This window comes from Malurus melanocephalus, unplaced genomic scaffold (genome assembly GCF_030028575.1).
Source record: "Malurus melanocephalus ecotype Western Australia unplaced genomic scaffold, MMel_1.1 scaffold_48, whole genome shotgun sequence".
NCBI lineage: Eukaryota > Metazoa > Chordata > Aves > Passeriformes > Maluridae > Malurus > Malurus melanocephalus.
In genome coordinates this window covers 1762874-1784145 of record NW_026623280.1, presented here as the reverse complement: position 1 = coordinate 1784145, position 21272 = coordinate 1762874, and the positions used below count along the sequence as shown (strand labels likewise).

At 42.8% G+C, this 21272-nt stretch overlaps 1 protein-coding gene across 2 annotated transcripts in view; it reads right to left on the bottom strand.

Moving 5' to 3' along the window:
* Window positions 1-21272, bottom strand: part of KCNK2 (potassium two pore domain channel subfamily K member 2) — a 124278-nt gene that overhangs the window by 64000 nt on the left and 39006 nt on the right. The window contains exons 1-2 of one of the 2 annotated variants that reach the window (XM_057365135.1): window positions 11736-12104; window positions 9717-10027 (exon numbers count right to left, since the gene is read on the bottom strand). In XM_057365135.1, the coding sequence (XP_057221118.1) occupies window positions 9717-10027; window position 11736 (312 nt within the window). In that variant the 5' untranslated portion in view covers window positions 11737-12104. Of the gene's footprint in view, window positions 1-9716; window positions 10028-11735; window positions 12105-21272 lie in introns of those variants that run through there. The other variant, XM_057365134.1, reaches the window with a different exon arrangement.

The following is a 21272-nucleotide window of genomic DNA, read 5'->3' as shown; positions in this document are numbered from 1 at the left end:
CCTCCCTCCCTAAATTTTTTCTCTCATTTGAGACCTTTGCCTAAGTGACACAGTAGTGTCAGTAACTCTGTGCGTTTTGAATCTAAAAGTAGAATCATGAAACCTCTATATAATCAGTCATCGTATGTTGCAGCCTTTAAACACTTTGTGTGATCTTAACACGGGAACTTCTTGATTTCTTTTCACTATTAAAGTTACCTGACCTCCTCAGTGKCAATTTTTCTATTTTTTTATTCTACATACAAAATAAATCGACTTAAAAATCAGTTTTTCTTCAGCACTAGAGACCTGGTCAGCATTAGAATAGGGATGTGGGCAGATAAAATTCTTAAACTATGTAGATTATTTGACTGCCTTACCTTCTTCAAGAGCCTTTGTCTAGTACTTGTTTCATATGTGGACTGAGCACTGGCAGAGGTCACCCAGCACATGGCACCCAATCAAGCCTTCTATGAACAATTATTTTAAGAGTAATAGTATATGGTTACACTTACTGTAATACATTTTTCTTCTTTCATTATCTTTATAATGGTGAAAAAAAATCAGGCCTTTCTTTTGTTTTTATAGTKAAGAGAAATGAGATAGAATCTTGAAATATTTAAAAATTTTAGAAAATTGGCATTTTTTGAGTTAGGTGAATTCTTAGGCTACCTCTGTCCTATATCTTAGGATAGACATGAAGTGTCTGAGGTACGTCCTCACTTGCACTACACCCACACATCCAAAMTACTTGGCTTTGCAGCACATTTGGGAACAAGCTTTAGTAGAGTATCAGAGAAAAGAGGCAGAGATGATTGAGCTCAGAGTGGACAGACTAGGCACAACGAGGACTCCAAAAGCCCATAAGCATTGCTTTCACACCACAMCACACAGAACACTGGGAAAAGGAGAGTGACAATACAAATCACACTTTAATTCAAGGTCAGTTTTTCATTTCCTATAAAATTTAGAAACACTTCCTGGTAAATACATCGTGCAGTTTTGTGTTATTCCTGTGCTCACTCAGGCATCTGCAGAGGCCATGCTGAACTTGGGTTTGCATGYTAACACATAGAATATTGTGACTTTCCCTTTGTCTAAACGAGGGATAAAACAGTCTTTCAAAGAACACAGTCATTTTCTGAGAGCAGAAGATGATTCTAGGTGAGGGATTTCATCCTCTGGTGCTCTGACCCTGCAAGGAGTCAAGGCACTGACTGACAAAAGCCACCCTGCTGGCMAGAGCTGCATCCACTGAGTGGCTGCAGAGTCACAGGGAAAACAAGGAGAGCTTATAAAGTGTGAAGGCTGGCCTCAGGTAGCCAGCTGTTGTCTCCCATGGAAATCAGGCAGGAATATGCATGTGTCAAACCAATCACTCCAATGCTCATCTCCTTGTTCCAYACCAGGCTCTGAATACATGTTTTTGTACCATCTTCCAGTCACTTCACTTCTRTGAAATGATGCAACCCAACAGTTCATTACTCTCAGCTCTTCTACYGAAAGATTAAAATAGAAGCACCTCCAATTATGCTTCTGATAAAATCCAGAGCGTGCTTTCTGTCGTTACCCAGCCTGTCAGGAGTTAGCTTGTGCTTCCTGGCAATCACTTAACAAGTGATGTCAAAAAGCCAGATGTGCCTCCAAATTTCTGAAAACCATTTCTCAGCCTGGAATTTCTTCCTTCACTGCCACCATTTGACACAGTTTAAAGACACATGTCATATGGCCCAGCTACTGCACAATCCTGTGCTTTTATTTCAGCTCTCGTTTACAAGGAATGGAAATCATGGTTCTCAGTTCAAAGGCACACCAGGATGCTTTTAACACTTATCAAAAAACTCTCCAGCCCCAAAACACATGTTCCTGGGCCCTGGCGTTGGAATAGATTGCAATAATATTTGTATTATAGTTTTGTGACTGCTTGTTTTTCTTTTTGGTTTGTATAACATATGAGTGTACTCTACACTGGAGACAGCACCTCACATGCTGAAGAACTGAAGGACTCTCACCCTCTTTCACAACTACTTAAACTAAAAACATGTGGAAACATAATGAAAAAAGTTTCTATTTCTAAATATTCATTACAAATCCCATGGGTTTCTCTGCATATAAATTCTCTGTGTGTACATACATATATGYATGTATATACACATACACGTTCAGGGAGGAAAGGCTTTTCTTTGCTTCTTGAGATTACAGACTGGAAGAATTATGCAAACAGCTGTTCAGCAGAACTGACTTACCAATGAGTCATATCTGCCACCCTTTCTAAGACAAAAGCTGGCATTCAGATGCAATCAGGCTAAGCTAAGTTCTAGGTCCTATAAAGCCGTTCATCTGAAGGAAATGTAATCTTTACAGGTCTCAACACCGGAAGCAACAAAAAAACTTTGAAACCAATCTGCTTTAACAAAGAAGTGACAAAGGCAGTTAATTTATTATTCCTCCCCCAAATAATGCTCATGGAGGATAAAAACTGCTTTAAAAAAAAACTTCCGTTTTAACCACCATATAGAAAATGACTACAGAAAAGGGAGCTCTCCTGTCCCTGAAGGAAATGCTCCCAGGCAAGAGAAAGTTTGGCAAACAAACCCCTCCTTCCAGGAGCTGAGTACAGAACCAGAAGACAGAGAACAGCAGGAACCTAAGTGAGGAGAACACACAGTCCAKGGGCTTCTGCAACCCATCCAGACTGAAGAACAGCAGGTGGGTGTCTGTGTGGAGAACAGCTCTGGGTAACGTTGTGATCAAAGGTCTTTCAGAGAGCTCCTTCATTTAATAAGTATTTCTTACCTGGGGATACAGGTAGAATTATCGGGGGTGGGGAGGGGGGGGACGGACTTTATTGCGGAAGGAGACAACAGAATTTGAACGTTTATTTCTGAGTGAAGCAGAAAGGAAACACAGACGCAGCAAGAATAGGAGAAACAGGACCTTACTGTACGAGTCAGGGCTACCAGGACAACACTCAGAGTTAAGAGCACATAARTCCAAGAGCTCTGATGGACAGACACCTTACTAAGGACAGACACACACACAGGCCAGCAACTCAAACTGCAGTTCCYCCACTTCGTGTTTTAACTGCTTTARAAGTCCTTAATTTCCTTTTTCATTGCTTTGAAAGCTCCATCAACAGACAGCCCTACTACTGGTGTTTGTAATTTGTCATAAGCTTCRTAACTGAAATGCAGATGGCACATTAAAAAACTGATGCAATGGTATTTTGGATCCTCAGATAAATAAATAAAATATACTGCAGCATCAATTTCTTTTATGCTGGTCTATCAATCTTTTCAAGTCTTTAAAGTTACAAAGCATAAATGATGTTTCCAGGCTAGGATCCAGACAAGGGATAGCTCTCGCTTTCTTCTGGAGAGGCTGGAAGGAATTGCAAATGGAAAAACTAAGAATATTTAGAGTTTAAATTAGTATATTCAAACTACCTCAAAAAGTTCCTGCTTGGAGGACCAATAAGCTACACCTCACAGGACTGAAAATGTCTACAAGAGTTGTGATTCAAAGAATTAATAAAATTTGATTCCAGCTTAATAGGTTTAGTTAATAAATGTTAATTCTGTCCAAATAAATTTTTGATTTTTCTGAAAACAAGATCTTTGCATCTCTGTGTTTTCCTATCTACAAAAATTATACAGCAAACTCAAATAATCTCTGGGAGAGAAGGATATATATTTCTTTATTGTAACAGTTTTCTACACAATCAGGACTCAAGGAGCTTATCTGGTTGAAATTAAACAAAATATTCCTGAAAAATTATTTTCTTCCAAATTAATTTTCTTGGGGCTACAATGCAAGTTGTGAAGAAGCCTGTGAAAGAGACAAAATCAGCTACTGGTGGAGGTGCAACTTAATGTAGCTACCCACCATCAACTATAAAAATGAAGCCATGGCAAATGCATACTTTAAAGTAAAATTAGATTTTACAATAAATTAGTCACATAAGAAGCCATGATGGCTTTCTGGTGATGCCAGTTTGAAGAAAGAAACACTGCTCCCACGTCATTCATAATTATTTCAGGCTTCCCTCAAGAGAGAGATAAAGAGGAAAGAAAAAAGCATTTGTCCTCAAGGGAGATTAAAAAAAAAAATCGCCATTTTGGTCTCATTCATAATCTAAGAGATGAATGGAAAGAAAAGGGGCAGTGCAGCTGACACAAATGTGAGATGAAAACAGGAATGGCACATGGCTCTGGACCCCTGCACAGATTGCAGCTCTCCCTGTGTTAGCCACAAGCCCACACAGAGCCCAAGATCAACTTGTGGGATCCAAGGCAATTCAGCTAATCCTGGTGGCTCTTTAATTCTTTTTATTTGTTTGTTTATTTCAAAGGCAAGCAGATTTTTGTGGGCATTCAGTTTTCAGAAGGAGCCACATACCCTGAAAGGGGCTGGATTTAAAACTCCACCGAAGCATTACTGCTGAGACAGMTTGGTGCAGCACCCTGAAAACTTGTTCAGGTTTCAAAATGAAGGCTTCATGAAACAAGAATTACCACACACAGCACTAGGAACACATTAAAAGAGTGTGCTGTTTCGTGTAATAGTATTTTTTCCACTCATTAGTGTTTCAGAATAAATATATTTGAAAGATCATTTTGCTAAAGGGACAGGAATTTAACTATATTCTATTATYAACTTATGTTCCATTGTAACCTTTACTTGAAAACTCTATTAATTTTCAGAATTAACTCAACAAGATAACTATAAGAATTCACACTAGCTTGCTGAGACATTCTAGATATTTAAACTAACTGAATTTTTTCTTATTTCCCTTTTTTGCATGCAAAAATAATACATTCAACAACTTGCTTTGATATTATAAGGAATTTTTTTYCCCATTTTGRTTTWAAAAKGTCAACATAAACAAATAACTACCGAGCAATATATAATTAGGTGGTATTTACATAAAAAACTCTTCTCTTTATTTTTTCTAATCAGCTTTTTCTTTGGCAGGGGGACAAACCATTGCTTCTCATTGCCAAGACAGCCCACAACACAAAATACTGGTCACATCCTTATGTCCTGGGAACAACATGAATTCTGGGCAAGGGAAAAGCAAATTTACTGTTTTATTCATGCACCTCATTCAGGATCCTTGGGATCCTATAGGATCTTTGGGTTCCTGTAGAGGGAATGAGATGTATGAAACAACAATAATGACAATTCTATGACGTTGTTAAATATCAAATTCAGTCAGGCCCACCTGCTCCTACTGACAACCCGGGGAGATGTCATGGAGGAAGACACAAGTATTTTGTGGCTGCACAGCCCTGCATGAGGACACAAGTGCCACCTGAACATCAGCAGTGCAACCCAAGGTCTCTTTACATTTGCTACTGTGCACAAGTGCATAAATGCAGCAGGGCATTTTTYTAGGTTCTTGGCAATACATTTTGTGCATCTGAGTTTGGAAGCTGTCACTAACATTTTAAATGCTTAGTGGCAAGCTTGCTATAGGAAACAGTCACCAAACAAGGAGAAAATTAGAATTGGATTGAAATAATTAGATACAAGTGCTCTAGTTAGAGAATTATTTCATTCTTTAATGCTCATTGTCATTTGTGTGGGTATAGCTGGATTACTCCCAGGTTTCTATCAGTTTCTACCAACAAAAAGCTCTGTGGAGAGGGAAAAACTGTTGGATGCAAGACATGAAAAATCCTTAGTGTAAATGAAGATTGGGTTTATATATCTTGTCACATACACATTAAATCCACACAGTCTGAACTACATTTACTCTTTTATTCTGTCACCTGACAGTTACTGTACATTGTGTGGCAGGGCCAAGTTCAGAGCAGGCACAGACAGAGAAACCAAAACACCATTTGTGATGAATTGTAGAGTGTTCTTCTTCCAAAGGAAGAAATAGTAGCAAATAACCTGGCCACATACCTTCCTGCAGCTTTGTAATGTATTCAATATCATACATAACCTTAACCAAACCAACGCTTTCTCACCTGTTAACAAGTGAGATCCTTGCAAGATCTTCCAACAGAAACTTCCAAAAAGAGAAATTTAACATCAGGCCATGCACAGCTTGCTGCTCTGTGGTATTCTCATTAGTCACCCAGATAGTGTTTGTACTTTCACAAGTTCCCTCGTGGGATATTTCTCTAGTTTTATGTTTAGATATACCACCACTGAGTGCTGTGTGCTGCCCACCTCAGCACCATTGGGGACAGCATCCAGTGATCCACTTAACACTGTTGTTAATGCAGGCTTCAGGCTACAGCAAGAAGAGTTGAAATTGCCTGGAAAAACTGGTCTCTTGGGTGTACAGATACCCTCTGCGTGATTTCTGCACATTTGTTAAATGGTACTAAATAGAACTGCTCACAAAATATCAAAGGAATTATCTACCTGGATATACCTCTCAGGGTCATCCTGTTGTTTGTTGCAGGTGTATTTGGTCACTGTGAGGTAACAAGTRACTCAAGTCTGACTGCTTTAGACTGAGACAGATTTGCAGCACTGAGCCATGGAAGTCAGAGACAGAGGTCATGAAGACCCCCCTTCCWCAGCACAGGAAAAATGCTGCTGGACAGGGCTGAAAAGTTATGAGGAAAGCACAGSTCGTTTTTTCCGAGGCAGCTGGAGTTACCTCAGTGCCACCATCAGAGCACTCTATTTCATCAACTTTGCACATTTTCAAGGCTGCATAGCAGCTCTCTATTGCCCCATATTTTACATATATATAAAATATATGATGTCTGCGGAAGCATAACTCTCACCTAGTACACCCAGAGGAGCCACACGATCAATGTGACAATACAAAGTTTCAGGAATTCAAAACACAGGAAATAAACCTGTGTGCACTGAAAAGTTGGCAACAGTATATATGGGTGTACCAGGAGAGGTTTTGGTGATTGGAGAGTTAAAATAAGGATGGAGAAGACAGGAGGGGGACAATCCCTATCGTGTGTGTATTTATAGAAATACACAATACTGTTTTAAACAGCTTTGTGACAAAAGGAAAATTTTAGCCAAGGTGTTCGGAAGTCCACGGCTCCTGGGTGTGAGCCAACTGGACTATCACTCCCCTTGTACTTTTTTTTGTGATCTTTGACTTCTCTGTGTAATGTGCTCACCTGAATAAACTACCACATATTGTATTGCCAATGGRCACTCTTGGGGCAGTCAACCCTGCTGCAGAGCAAGGATTAAAAATTGCAGAGCAGAAGTTTGTGAAGATTAAAAAAGCCTGGCATGATAAGCACCTTGAGCAATGACCAGCACGAAAGGCACAACAGTTTCTGGATTCCCAGAATACTAAGTTCAAAAGGAAAAGTTATAATGAATTTCATTATAGTTTGACTCAAGGTAAATACTTGATTAAAGAAGACATTACAGTCTGTAAGCTCTGTAATTTTCTTCACACAAACTAATCATTCCAGTTCCCTTCTACTCTAGTACACATCAATTTTCAGTTTTATAGCTTTCAGTGAATTCTTAAATAACATTTACTTTTTCCTTGCATGCACTATTTATTTTTATTCATACAGACATCCAACAAAAACTGAAAGAAACACTGCATTATACTGTAATAGCAGTCAGACATAATCCCAGAGAGACAAAACGTATTTCACTAATTTAGTTTCTGTGACAAAGTGGCAACTAGGGAAGAAATATGACCCCATGTGTAAGACAGCAGCCTAGACCTGCAAAAAATGAATTTGAGGCTCTCTTTTATCATTGCTTTTCCATTTTACTTTGGGCAAGTAGAATTTCCCAACCCTTAGACAACTTGATGTCATTCACTAACACTTACTCTGTGTGAAGAAAGGCACCCAAACSGGTCCCCATGCCCCAGCTCTGCTCCTATAAAAGGAGTGTAACAGCACATTCCTACCTCCACTCGTGTGTTCTTTACAGAGAAGCAGAAGGGAACAAGGGCAGATTAAGTTTTCCATTTACCCCAACAAGCAGAGCAAACTCTTCACACAATGCTCTCTCATCCACGTGCTGTGGGAGGCCATGTCACCTCCCCATGGTTCGCATGCCTGTGTTTTTCTGGTCGTGGCAAGATCATTAGAGGAGATGGAAACTAATGCTGATATGGTTATCTGTGCTCTGATGATTGTACTGAAACTCATTTATTTTACACAGAACATCAAATGGGCGTTGAATGCTGATGAAGTGGTTTTTTATTATCAATCTGTGCTTTTGGGTAGAGAATCATAAATGCTAAAATATCTAAGTACTCCAGAGCAAACTTCCAGCAGTTTTTGCCTTAAGGTCCATCTCASAGATGATGTAAGATAATATTGCTTCAAAATTTCTTTTTTTATCTTCACAAGTACAGTATCTGACCTAAAAATTTCATAGGAGGATATTTATAGTAGCTACAAGAGTTATTTTTCATCTGAATGTGCTTGTATATTTCTCTGAAAGATYATCTCACATTCTGCTGGTAAAACCACTGGAACACAGTTATTGCACAGCATCTAAATCACTATGGGCAGCATCTCCTCAGGCATGCCTGGTCGAGACTCACAGAGAGAGGAGCTGTCTGACAGGCATTTAAAGGATAGCAGTTTCAGAACACATTTTGGCAACAAGGCAGGGGAGAAATCACAAAATACAAGACGTTTTTGCAGCTTACCTTTAAAATTCAGAAGYAGTGTACCATAAAAATAGCTTGGCACATCAAAACTCTGTATTTAAAACTGTAAAAAAAGCATGTCCATGCTGATGCTCAAGACAGGTCAGTCTGGAGAGGTAAAATCCACTTCTAAACTCCCAGCCATATCTGCTGACAAAAAGCACCTCCAGAGATCTTTACTGCCCTTGCATCTGGCATGCTCCAGAAGTCCTGCTTGCCATGGTCTGGGTGCCCAACACCTTCTCCTGCTCTTTCCATCCCACCTCGGGCTCTGTAGACCCAGAMAGCCCTAAGGCTACTGTTATAGAAGGAGTCAATCCTTGCCAACTCTTTACTGTTCCTTCCAGTCTCCCGTTTCATTGTCCCATGCCCAGAACTGATGTTATCTGGCAGCCCTCTGCTATCCCCTTCAGTGCCACTGCATATTGATAAGAACATGGAATTTAAGTTGGAAGGGGATTATAGGGCTYCAGATCTAGTTCTGTGCTACTGCAAATGAATATTTTCTATGGTTCTGAGGCAGGTGACCTGCAAGGGTAAAGTAATGTTAGTAGGAGCACACCAATGTGCATAATTTGTGGATGTGCCTTTAAGAAGCAGAGAAAATTGAGATTTAAGATGAAAGTAGGAAGTCCATGGTACTTTCCTGTACATAAAACAAAATCAATATAAAGAAACATACAGCTGGAAGGAAAGCTAGCTTGATAAAATCACAGTAAATTASAAGTCCTTTAAGGCAATGGATGGTGTAGCTTCTTCCTCAGAATCAGGCACTTCAAATATTGACAGAACTTGTAAGGCACAATCAATACACCAATTCCTTTGTGAACTATTAATTATATATATTGCTGATGAATAATCATTTAATTAGCATAATGGGAGGCTTCAGTGAAAAGGCCGACTACCAAGCATACCAGACCTAAAAATAGCAAGAGCTTTTCAACCATGAGGCTTTGCATGGAAATGCAAATACTCAACTTCTGGTCTTAACRCTTGTTACATCGCTCGGCCAGCACAGAGCTTTCTTATCAAGGTTTTGCCCCTTTCACTGCAGTATTGCCACATGTAATCTGTTCCTCTAAGGCAAGGTGATGAGGGGTTTGGTATGGATTACCTGAATGAGTTCATCAAGCTCTGTTGCATTCACACAGGAATGCTGAGATACAAACGTCTGCTTCTGAATCACAATGGTGGTTCTCTGGGAGGTCTCATGAGGCTGCTCCAGGGCTTTAAATACTGTTGCTCCAATTATTAAATACACGACTACCACCAGAAAAATTGTTGAGACTGTCTTCCATTTCATAACATTAATGGCCGAATCGTTTTCCTCCCGTGAAGCGAGCACGGTAGGCTTGGTGGAAAATGATAATCTTGGTTTGGAGTTCTGAGTGGCCGATTTGGGATCCAGTAAGTCAGGTGCCGCCACTGGCAAAAACAGAAAAAGAAAGTTAATATTTACAGTGCCACTCAGATCTCATAAACTAAACTTCTTGCCGAGAGATTACATGAATTCTGTTTCTTCTAAAAAGAATTCTTAAACTGTTGAATCTTTCTCTTAATCCCACGACACCTTACAACAGATCTGTTGCTCTGAGTAGTAGTATCCATTTTACAAGCATATGCACATTTGCAACATTTTCTATGTCTGTCCCCTTATAATATTCAATCATTTCCAAAAGCAGATTTCCCCTATACCCTCATATTTCATTAAATTGCTTCAAGGTAGTATTTTTCTGCAGAGATTTTTTTTACGTCCGCTGCTCTCCCAAGCACTGCTAAGCAGCTTTCCAGCTGTGTTCTACCTCAGTGTTACAGCAGTAGCAGRAAAATACAAAACCTTCTCTCTCTCACCTATTCTGTCCTATGCTCCAACAAATGCTCTCGGAGAACAGTTCTGTGATCATTTCCTAACTCCCCAGACACGAMTGCAAAAATAAGACATTGCTCATCATACCGGTCTTAACGGGCTAATTGCATATTGATTACACCTTTCAGAAAACACTAGTACAGCACATGTGTGCTTACTGGAAGAGTCACATTTGTTAGAGCTGATATTTCTATTTACAGCTWCAAAACCCCATCGGGTTAGGAAAAGAGCAGCCAAGTGTGTTAATCAAGTACTTGGATAACTCATGTGACTACCAGCAACTACATGGGCACTAAAAACAAAATCCTCCACATCGAGTGCAGGTAAAGGTCCCCTGTGGGAAGATGGCCTCAGCAGTGACCACACAAGCTAWATTTAAATTGTTTTGGATAACCAGTACGTTTTGAATGGCTAAGACGGCTCTTCCAGCCGCTGGTGGGAAAAGCCCAGATCTAAATCTAGAGGAAAGTCTCCCTCAGGACGGCGGAGATGGGATGCGTTCCTGAGGGGTAGGCAGTGGTACTTGGCAGAGTCACCACCTGGGCACCCACCGGGCACCGGCACCCACCGCGGCTCCGGGAGAAGGGGCCGGGAGGAGAGGGGTAGCACCAGCCGGGCCGAGCAGGGAGCCGGGGCACCCCTCACACTGCAGAGTGGGCGCCGTGCACTCCACGCGCGCCGCGGTCACGCCTCCCACTGCTCCGGCCCCCGCCCCACGGGCACCCGGGGGTCGGGCACAGCCCCCCCGTCCCGCACCTTGGCGGGGGGAGCCCCTGATCCCGCCGCCGCCGTGTCTCCCGTGGCAGCCCCCGAGCCCCCAGGGCCGGTGCCGGGAAGCGCTCCCCGTGCGGTCGTGGCCGCCGAGCCCGCCCGGAGCAGCGCCGACCCGCCGTGGCCGCCGGCGGCGAACAAAGGAGCGGGCACCGGGCACCGCCGCCGGCCCCGCCGCCCCCTCCCCGCGGCCGGTGCGATGCTCCGGGGCACGCCGACCGCCCCCGCGGGGTGCAAGCCCGGTAGATCCCGGGAAGCTGCCGCCAGCTGGGATGCTCCGCCGCGGGGAGCGGCGCGGGGGCGAGGCGGCCGGCGGCGGAGCCGGGGCGCGGCGCGAGCGGGGCCGGGAAGGGAAGGGAAAGCAGCCAGGCAAGGTACAAAGGAGCCCCGGGCCGCCGCGGGGAGCATCCCGGGGCCCGGTGCGGGGGAAGCAGGGCAGCATGCAGCATCCGCAGGGCTGGGAGCGGGGAGGCACGCCATTGTGCTCGTACTCACTTCTTATTTACCGACCCGGTGCCCTCTCCTCGCTCCACGGGCAGGCATTTTTTCAGGGCTTGGGTAGATACAGTTAGAGCAAATTTTTTTAAAAAATCAAAAATTTTTTAAAAAAAGGAAAAGAAAAGAAAGGCAGGAGCAGACCGAGAGGAGAGGCTGATGGATGGGTCTGGAGGAGAGGGAGCGGCAGGGGCGGGCGGGCTGGCAACGCGGATCCCGCCGGCTCCCCCCGGCCCCGGGGCGTGCGAGGTGCCTCACGTCGCGCATCGCGCATCGCACATCGCGGCGCTCCCGTGTGTGCGAGTGTGTGCGAGTGTGTGCGAGTGTGTCCGTGCGTGTGTGAGTGCCCGTGCGTGTGTGTGCGCGTCCGTGCGCGCTCCGCTGCGCGGGGCGTGCGGAGCAGCCCGAGCCCGGCGGTGCCTTTTGTGGGGCGGCGAGCAGCCGTACCGCTGCTTGTCCCCCCCCGCCCCTCCGCGCCCCCTTCCGCGCCCCCCGCCGGCGGGGGGGCAGCCGCTCCCCGCCGCTCCGGGCCGCCGGGGGTGCGCGTCCCTCCGCGCCCGTCCGCGCAGGCTGCCCGGCTGGGCGGCCGGCAGATGCTGCAGGGGCGCCGGGCAAAGATGGGAAGGGGAGGCGGGGGAGGCAGAGCGGTACCTGCGGAGACCAAGGTCTCGCCTGGAAACAAGCGAGGAGAGAGGAGGGAGGGAGGAGAAGGCACTRGCCAGCCCTGCCGGCGAAGCTGGATGTGCCGACGGTCTCCGCTCCAGCCCCACACTTGGCCGCCTCTCCAGAGCCTCCCGTGAACTTTTGAACTGTCCGAAATGTCACCGAATTAGCAGGAGAGGGGGGACAAGCGGGGACACCTCGGCCCTCGCCGGGGAGCGGCGAGGGGCTGAAGGGCCGGGCTGCTCCGTCCTTCTGGCTCGGCCTGATTTTAACCCGGTGCTTGGCAGCCTGGYGTGTTGCTGCAAGGAGTTAACTAGGTGGGATCTAGGAGTCAGGGATGGTAGCTGCGCTCCTATCGCACGCACCGCCTGCGCACCGCCTTCTTCCATTTCAGTCTGATAGATACATCAGAAATGCTGCTTCAACTGTGCTTTCTGCCTCTAAAGCGCCTGAAATTATCCTTGCTATCTTTGCCGCGGGCTAACTCCCCTATTTCCCAGTCATCTGTCACCTGTGACACTATCCATAGGTCAGTTGTTCACACTGAAGTGACCAGTGTCTACAYTTGACTAGAAGACAAATCCTAGAAGATTTACTAAAAGAAACCAAAATCTGCTCCCACAACCACTTWCTAAAAAGTCTGAAAAATTACTCASTGTAACAAATGGGTATAAGTCTCAAGCATTTAAAGCCAGAGGCTGTATCTGTAAAAYGGCCAAAGACAGTCATACATCGGGTGTTTAATGGGCTATAATCCYGCTTAAATCAGCAGCCCCATCAGCAAACACTTTAGAAGTCACTTATTTTAACGCTTCTCCATATCAGTGTGACATAATACAAATGAGTGTAATATTGAGTTCCTTAGGACTCCGATTTCAGCGACATCAATCACAGGGCTCTTCCCCCAGTGTGTCCACATGTCTCCACGAGATGCAGCACAGGGCAGGGAGCTGCCTCTGCTATTTCAGGGCGAGCTGTAGCTCATTGCTGCCCATCCCTGGGAAACAGCAGAGCTCTTGTTGAGTAACGAGAGCCGCTGGGCCCAGTCCAACAACCCCTTGCAAGTGGACCTTCAGTCACACCTTCGGTCACCCTCACTAACACAGTCCCAACCCTCAAACACAAGAGAAATGCCTGCTTCTGAKCATTGATTCTCTCTTGGTCAAGGATTTCTTGAAGATGAAAGATTTTCACACCTGAATCTTTTTAATACAGAATGCCTCCCCCCACAAAAACATCATSTTTCCCCCTTTCTCTCCAGCAGATTTCTTAATCATTAGCCTATGTAAACACAGCCTGTTCCTATATTATGGAAAATAATAATTTCACAGGATTTCTTTGAACATCCTATGGGAAAACAGGCGTGAAAATTTTCCTCCATGCTGACCTATAAAATATTGTGGAAAATAGTACTACATGGCTTTCTTTAGCAATCTAAATATTTGGAATGAGATTTTGTTTTTCCTTGAGTGAAGGAATTATTATTAAAAGCTTAAAAAAGGTCATACTTATTGCCTACAAATTGAAATCCATGGGAAGCCTTCCAATAGGTCAGGAGGTTTGGAGCAGGCCTTAAATTTAGGCATTCCACCCAATGGGCAGAAACCATTTTGAGATCCACTCCAGGAGTGACTGCATTGATGCCTTAATTTCAAGAGCTGAAGAGCTGTCTCTGTGAAAGTAGTTATTTCCATTAACTACCTAGTAAATATCTCCAGTGTCTCCTTTCAGTTGCAGATATTTTCCACTTATTGTGGTCCCAGATGCAATCCTCAGCTGGAGCTTACCACTTAGAGTGGACTTGAGCTGTACATTCTCATTCCTACCAGGGATATAAACACTCCAYAGACCGCAGTGGTAGACATCTTCAAATCCAGTAAGAAAACCAGTAATTCTTTTTGTAGTCTACAATAAAAACCATTGTGTATAGCAATTCCCATTTTCTGGAGGCCTTATATAGCATCAGCCCTTACTCTGTGGAGTCATGCCCACCAATTTTTTTTTTTTTTTTGCAGTGTACACCACACATTGTTTGAATATTGTGTGTGACCATTTTGCCCTCAAATTTGGAACTTACRTTCAACCAGCTTGACAAATCAGGCCTGAGCTTTACTAAACAAATACAAATGCAGCACTGACAAAACTTCYCACTAACCAACACAAATTAAGTAGTAAAAGAGGCTACAACATTGAGCTTCATCCTTGCAAGCAAATGGGTTTGCTGCTGAGCCAAAGAGGTTTATCTGAACAAACTGGGGAAAAAAAATTGTAAGATAAAGGATAAGCAGGTTTGTGTATTTCACACTAACATGAGAAAAAGTCACAAAGTACAGGACTGTCAAATGCTGCCTAAAAATGCATTGGCATATATTTGGGATGACCACACTACTCACAGACGGTGGCTGCTGGAAGCTGCTCAACTCTTTGAAATGTTAAAAGTAGGCTCAGCCAAGAGAGACAGGCATGCAGCATGCAGAGGAAGTCAAAGTTGCATGATAAACATAGCAATCCCATATWCATGGAAATAACAGCTGCAGATGATCTAAATGTAGCTTTGATGGGACAAGAGGTCACTTGCAAGGAAATAGTTATTCCAGAAAAGTATTACCCTAGAAAGGCCAATTAAAAATCGTACGTAAGAAGTACCCTTAGCCGCTGCTAACACTTGCTTTTCCTCTTCCTAATTCAGGAGCCATTTCCTCCCAGGGAGGTCATGAAGGACATTTACTTCGTGCCCAGAGCAAGAGTCTTCTACTAAGCCCCCWCCCCTGGGATCAGTAAATGCTCTTCTCCTTTCACCTCTCTAATAAGAGGCACCCCAGGTTCCAGCCTTCTTCAGTCTTTCTTAGTTATCAAGAATTTCTACACTCCCAAGGGACTGCTATGACAAGGGCTCCAGTGAGGGCACTTGCCTTGTTGCCTTTCATGGAAKCTCATCCATATGGGCACCTGTTTAATTGGCCACAGGGGAGCTGTTCCTTTCATCAAACAATGTATTGCTGTAGGCTTTGGGACCTGCTGAACACAGCATCCTCCCTCTTCACATGGCAGCAGGAAACCTCTGTGTCTCTTCAGAATCTGGCCAAACCACACACCCTCTTAAAGTCAAGGATAAACCTCTGTGACTGCTAAGTTTTATTATAAGAAAGCTTTGCAGGAGCACTACTGGACTCGCATAGTAARTTAATTTTAAGGCTCATTTTACTTATTCAGCAGAACTTTCGTACAAATGACTTGTCTCTTGACTTCTTTGGAGACATTAAAAGATCTCTGTCAGTTCTTTATGGATAATTATGACATTAAGGCCATGCCAGGTCACCATTAAACCATTAGCTGTATCCTGCTATGGGAATTTAAACTGAACGAGGAACTGATGGCACAAAGCCTGTTCATCTTTGGAGCAAACAGGAGGGCAGACCATGTTCTTCATAGGCAGTAAGGATGCCAGGCTGCTCCGAGTGACCGAGCTGCAAACACACCCTCCCAGCAAGAAGGAGAAGGCAGGAGACACTTGCAGCTGAGCGAACCTCAGCCCTCCTCTGCCTCTGAAAATGGTAAAGCCCTAAAACAGTCCCATTGAAAAATACGTGATCTCTTCTAATTCACAGTTTGAAATTAGTTAAGCATATGCAGTGCAACTAGAATATGTACTGCAGAATCATAGAATGTTAAGGGTTGGCAGGAACCCTAAAGACCATCTGGTCCCAGCCCTCCTGCCATGAGCAGGGACACCTCCTACTAGACCAGGTTGCTCAAAGCTGTATCCAACCTGGCCTTGAACARCTCCAGGGTTGGGGCATCAACAACCTCTCCAGGCCAYCTGTTCCAACGCCTTGCCACCCCCGCAGTAAAGAACTTCTTCCTAATATCTAAATTTAATTTCCCCACCTCTAAGTTGTACATTCCCTCTTGTCCTATCACTGCAGCTCCCGACAGTGTCCCTCTCTGGCTTCCCTGTAGCCCCGCTTCAGACACTGGAAGGTTGCTATGAGTTCTCCATGCAGCCTTCTCTTCTCTGAGCTTTTTCAGCCTGTCTTTGCAGGGCAGGTGTTCCAGTCCTCTTACCAACCTCATGACCTCCCTGGACTTGCTCCAACAACTCCACRTCGTTCTTATGCTGGGGTCACCAGAGCTGGACACAGCTCTGTAGGTGGGGACTCACCAGAGTGGAGGAGAGGGTGAGAATCTCCTCTTTTGACCTGCTGGCCATGTTCCTTTGGATGCAGCCCAGGATTTGGTTGGTTTCTGGGCTGTGAGGGAACACTGCCAGCTCATGCTGAGTGACACCTCCCAAGTGTGTCAGGTTCCCTCTGGACAGCATCCCTTCCCTCCAGCGAGTCAACTGCACCACACAATATTAATGAGTTCTACCTCACTAGCAAGTTATTATATCTACCATGAGTGTCTGTCCTACAGTGTGACAAATTATTTATTCAGGAGAAAAGCCATTGTTTCTCACCTCATCAATTACTAGAAAAAATGTTTACATGTGCTCATCTATTTTCATACAGCTCAGTTGTCAGTTTTAATTAGGTTCTAATTCTTTCCATCTCTAGTAAGCCTTATCTATTTATCCACTTGCAGCAAGAGGGAAGTTGTTATAGAACCCATAAAGTATTCACTGTTGTAATTAATATTGTGAATGTGTGTTTTCCTTTACYGACTTGCAAACCTCCCAGTGGGTTTCCTCCCTGCCTGTGTCGTGTTACTGGACCTAATGGGATTTATTTATCACATGTTCTGCCACCGTTTTTTTTCATATCTGTTTTCACAAATCTATTATGCTTGGACAGCTTCAGAAACAATGATTATAACTAACTTTTAGTGCCATTCTCATCAATGATAAATGTGAATTGCCATATGTCACCATTATTATGGATTATTTATGCACTGAAAAAACTTACTACTCCTTTGAATTACTGATCTCCTTGAGGGAGAGCTAGTAGTGCTTTGGGATGATTACAAAATGCTTTTCTGTAATCACCAAAATGTTCTACAAAATTGCTGGTTTGTAATTTGTTTTCCATTTTTGCAGTTGCGGTCTCTTCAGAACAGGAGACTGACAATGGGAATATCTAGATTTCATATCTGTCTGTCCACACCCAATAGTACCAATCATGCAACTGATTTTCATGGTGCTAGTGGATGACTTACAAGATGGAAACCTAATCTCTGTACTGTCTTTGCAGACTGGAAAAAGCAAGGAGTATTTTGAAAGGAAAAAGAATGTACATATGACTGCACATCTCAGGCCTGAAGAGAATGGCCAAATTTTGTGCTGATTCTAAAGGGGGTTTTCCTTGAGTAAGTAAGTTTGTTTTTAAACCATGTCTTGAGAAGCTGAGGGCTTTTTGTGTTTGTAAATTACTATAACCACATTTTAGGGAGCTCTGGAATTAGTGACACAGATCTATGACACAACGATTGGTAAATAAAATAAAATACAGACAGAGGACAGTGGAAATCACATAAAATAACATCAGTGCCTTTCTTTTAGAGTAATCCACAAATAAGATTTGGAAGAAACAAAACAAACGAGACAAAGAGAAAACAAGAGAAAATAGCCCTGGCAATACTAAATAAGTATCGTGCAGGGATAATGAAAGGACTTGCTAGCAGAAATAAAGAATACAAATGAGGCGATGAAAAAGGAGAACATTAAGTATCATCTATGTTTTAAAAGCACCAGACCCTACTCTACCTGGCTTTAGCCATAAAAGTGTAATGAAATCTATGAATTGTTTTCAAATATGCACAAGAGACTGTTTTCTGGCAAACTCAGCTACACAGAGATATGTCTGTTATAGATTTTTTTAGAGAAAGACAGCATTTGGTAGTCCTTTTTTTTTTTTTTTTAATCCAATAGCTTGTTCTAAGGCTTGTTCTTTCTGGTGTGATAAAGATGCCACTATCACCATGCAGACAGAAAGCTGGGTAAGCAGAGCCCAGTATTCATAAGGTACTTTGGCAGCAAGAAGCATAAATTGCTGCCATTCACATGCATCATGMATTGGCATTGCTCAGCACTTCCATCCTTGAAGGTACTTCTATTTTCTTTAAAGTGTAATCTTGAAATTCAAGGCTTCGTGATTTAATCTTTGACTRGCAGTTATGGACTGTAATGGCAGGAGAACAACCTACAGGTTCATACTCATCTTTGCAGCTCTAAAGTGTCTTCTAATCTATATATTTTTGCTAGAAGAAAGGTCTTTAGGTGGGCATGCAAGGAAACTCAGCCATGGGCTTGTACAGTTTTATGTTTTATTTTCTGTTGGTAGAAGGAACATTAAAAGCTGAACTCTGGCTCCAAGGAAAATATGGGTAGAAAATACAGGGGAAGATTGGCCCATATTTTCCTCTTTGCACAGCAAATATAAATATACCCCAGATGTAATACCCCAGGCACCAAACAGAACCAGATGCACTTAGGGCTGTGACTGGTGAGAAAGTTATTTGGTATGATCCCGTCACATAAAATAGCTAAAATGAATATTATGAAATTTCCATTACATTTTAGCAGCCTGGACATAAAAACTGTTCTATTTCTAAAATTCTCAGCAGTTTAATATTTTTGTAACCATTTGCCCAAAAAGATTAATTGCCCCATCACATAAATGGTCAACTAAAATTGTTAAAAAATCATTATGTTAGTATAAAAGGTACTCTTCAATAAAAACAATTATTTTTCTAAATTATTGATAWTGGCAGCAAATACAGCATAAGTGACCCCCTATAACAATTTGTGTAAACTTTCTATGATTGTGAATGTGTGTGTTAAAAAGGGTAGTATACCAAATAAATGAGCATGGTTGCCAGGAAAAAGTTARTAGAAAAGCCATAAAGAAACCAGTTCCTGAAATTATTGCTTTTTTAGCTTTTCATGTTCTCACTCAACTGCTTCAGATATTAAGGGGATCACAACTCAAAAAATCTTAAGGCTTTATCCAGCAAGAGTATGTCAATGAAAGAAATACAACAAAAGCAATGAGTAAGAAAGCCTCAGGCTGAATATTTGCACCAGATTCTTGGAGACTTATTGGCAATTTCTTCATTTTAGAGGAAAGATCTGSTGATTTTATTAACTCATAAGAATCGCCTAGAATATTTTGGAAAGCCAGTTCTGATCAGAMTATTATAACCAGTAAAGTAGGTTTGTGGGGAAAAAAACCCCATCCTTTATTCTTAACTTACAGGGTCACAGGGAGTTTGTCCTTCATCCTGCTAGCAAATCTACAAAAATAAATGTAAATCCAGGTGTGAAGGATTTTGGATATCCTGGATAAATGTGCTGTACATCAACAGCAGAACCCCACACAAGGAACTGTGTGGGAATTCAGAGCAAGCTGCTGCATGCAAAGAATTGTGCAGCATAACAAAAGCATTGCCAGCTTCCAAAGGCAGGGCAGATATGGACTTCCCAGCAGCACCCTCAARCTGGGAACTCCGACCCCTCAGCATGGCAAACTGGTTTAATTATGGTACCTCCATGGCATGTGTGTGTTGCCTTCAGATCTGGAGTTACATTTTTGTCAGCTGCTTTGGGGTTCTTTATATMATTTTGCTGGTGAAAGACATAACATCTGACCTGGACAGGAGTGTCTAGAAGCAAAATAGTGATGCCAAAAAATGCAATTTATTTTAATTTCTGTGTGGCTCAGTTTTCACCACTGGTGTTCTTTTACAAGCTTTCTGCTCTGGACATAAACATGCTTCCCACCATAATGTTGCTCAACATTATGCCCAATTTTTATGCCCAGTTGATCCAGAAAATAACCCTTCATTTGGCTTTTTTTTTGGCAGGTTAATAGAACAAACTTCATGCAAACAGTAGATATGGTTACYACTTTCTTTTAAAACACAAATAAAACAAAAGCCTCCAGATTYTACATAACAGTGCAATGACTGCAAGACCCTGTCAGGACAAGGAAAAAGGACTCTAATTATGTCCTCTGCATAAAGGCATTTCTTCTGCATTAAAGGCATTTAAATCCACATCTTTAACCTTTCTGGAGAGAGCCCATCACTCCAGTGCTYGAGCAAGCCCAGTTCACACAAGCCACACTCAAAGATCACTGATCCTAACACATTACTGGACTCCAGTGCACTGCCCTGTTATTTTATCTGATCTTTAGAAAATATTACTGGGCTGTATTTGTTGTTCTCACTTACATGTTTGTGCACAAGSGGTTTTAGACTTGAGTGTTATAAATAATAATATACTCACATGGCAGCTTAGCAAGTTTCACCTCCCTCGCCATCAGCAGCAAGAATTTTACTGAAAACAGGTAAATGACCTATTCACCCCCAGAGCAAACACTGAGTTTGTCARGATATTTTGCCTTCCTGTTGCATAAAGGGTTTCTTCAGAGTCAGTTAGCTGCTGACTTCCAGCTGAGCTACAGTGGCACAGAAGGGCACTCCAAAGGCATCTTTATAGAGCAGAGAGTAACCTATGTCAGGCAGAATGCAATAGAACTGGATCCCACAGCACCAGAGAGCTGTGGTAAGTTTTTTGGAAATTATTTTGGCTGAAGGCCCTACTAGCTACATGGGAAAGACAAACTACTTTGAAGCTTAGCTAGAATAAGATGTACCAACAACACATTGTTTCATTTCTCATACCTCTCTCCAGAAATACTCATTGATTATTTTTATAATAATAACATTTTAGCATAATATAATTATTTTCTTTTTGACTGAAAGCTAGATAGAGCAAAGACAGACTTCAGGATGGCTGACAAACCTTGAGCAGCCATGTYCTCAGTATGTGGCAAATCTTCCAGTGGGTGTCAGTCTACTTGTACAGTCCCAAGCACCCCAAATATCTTGTCTAGCTCATAAGATTCAGTCTGCTAACCAGCAAAAAAAAAAAAA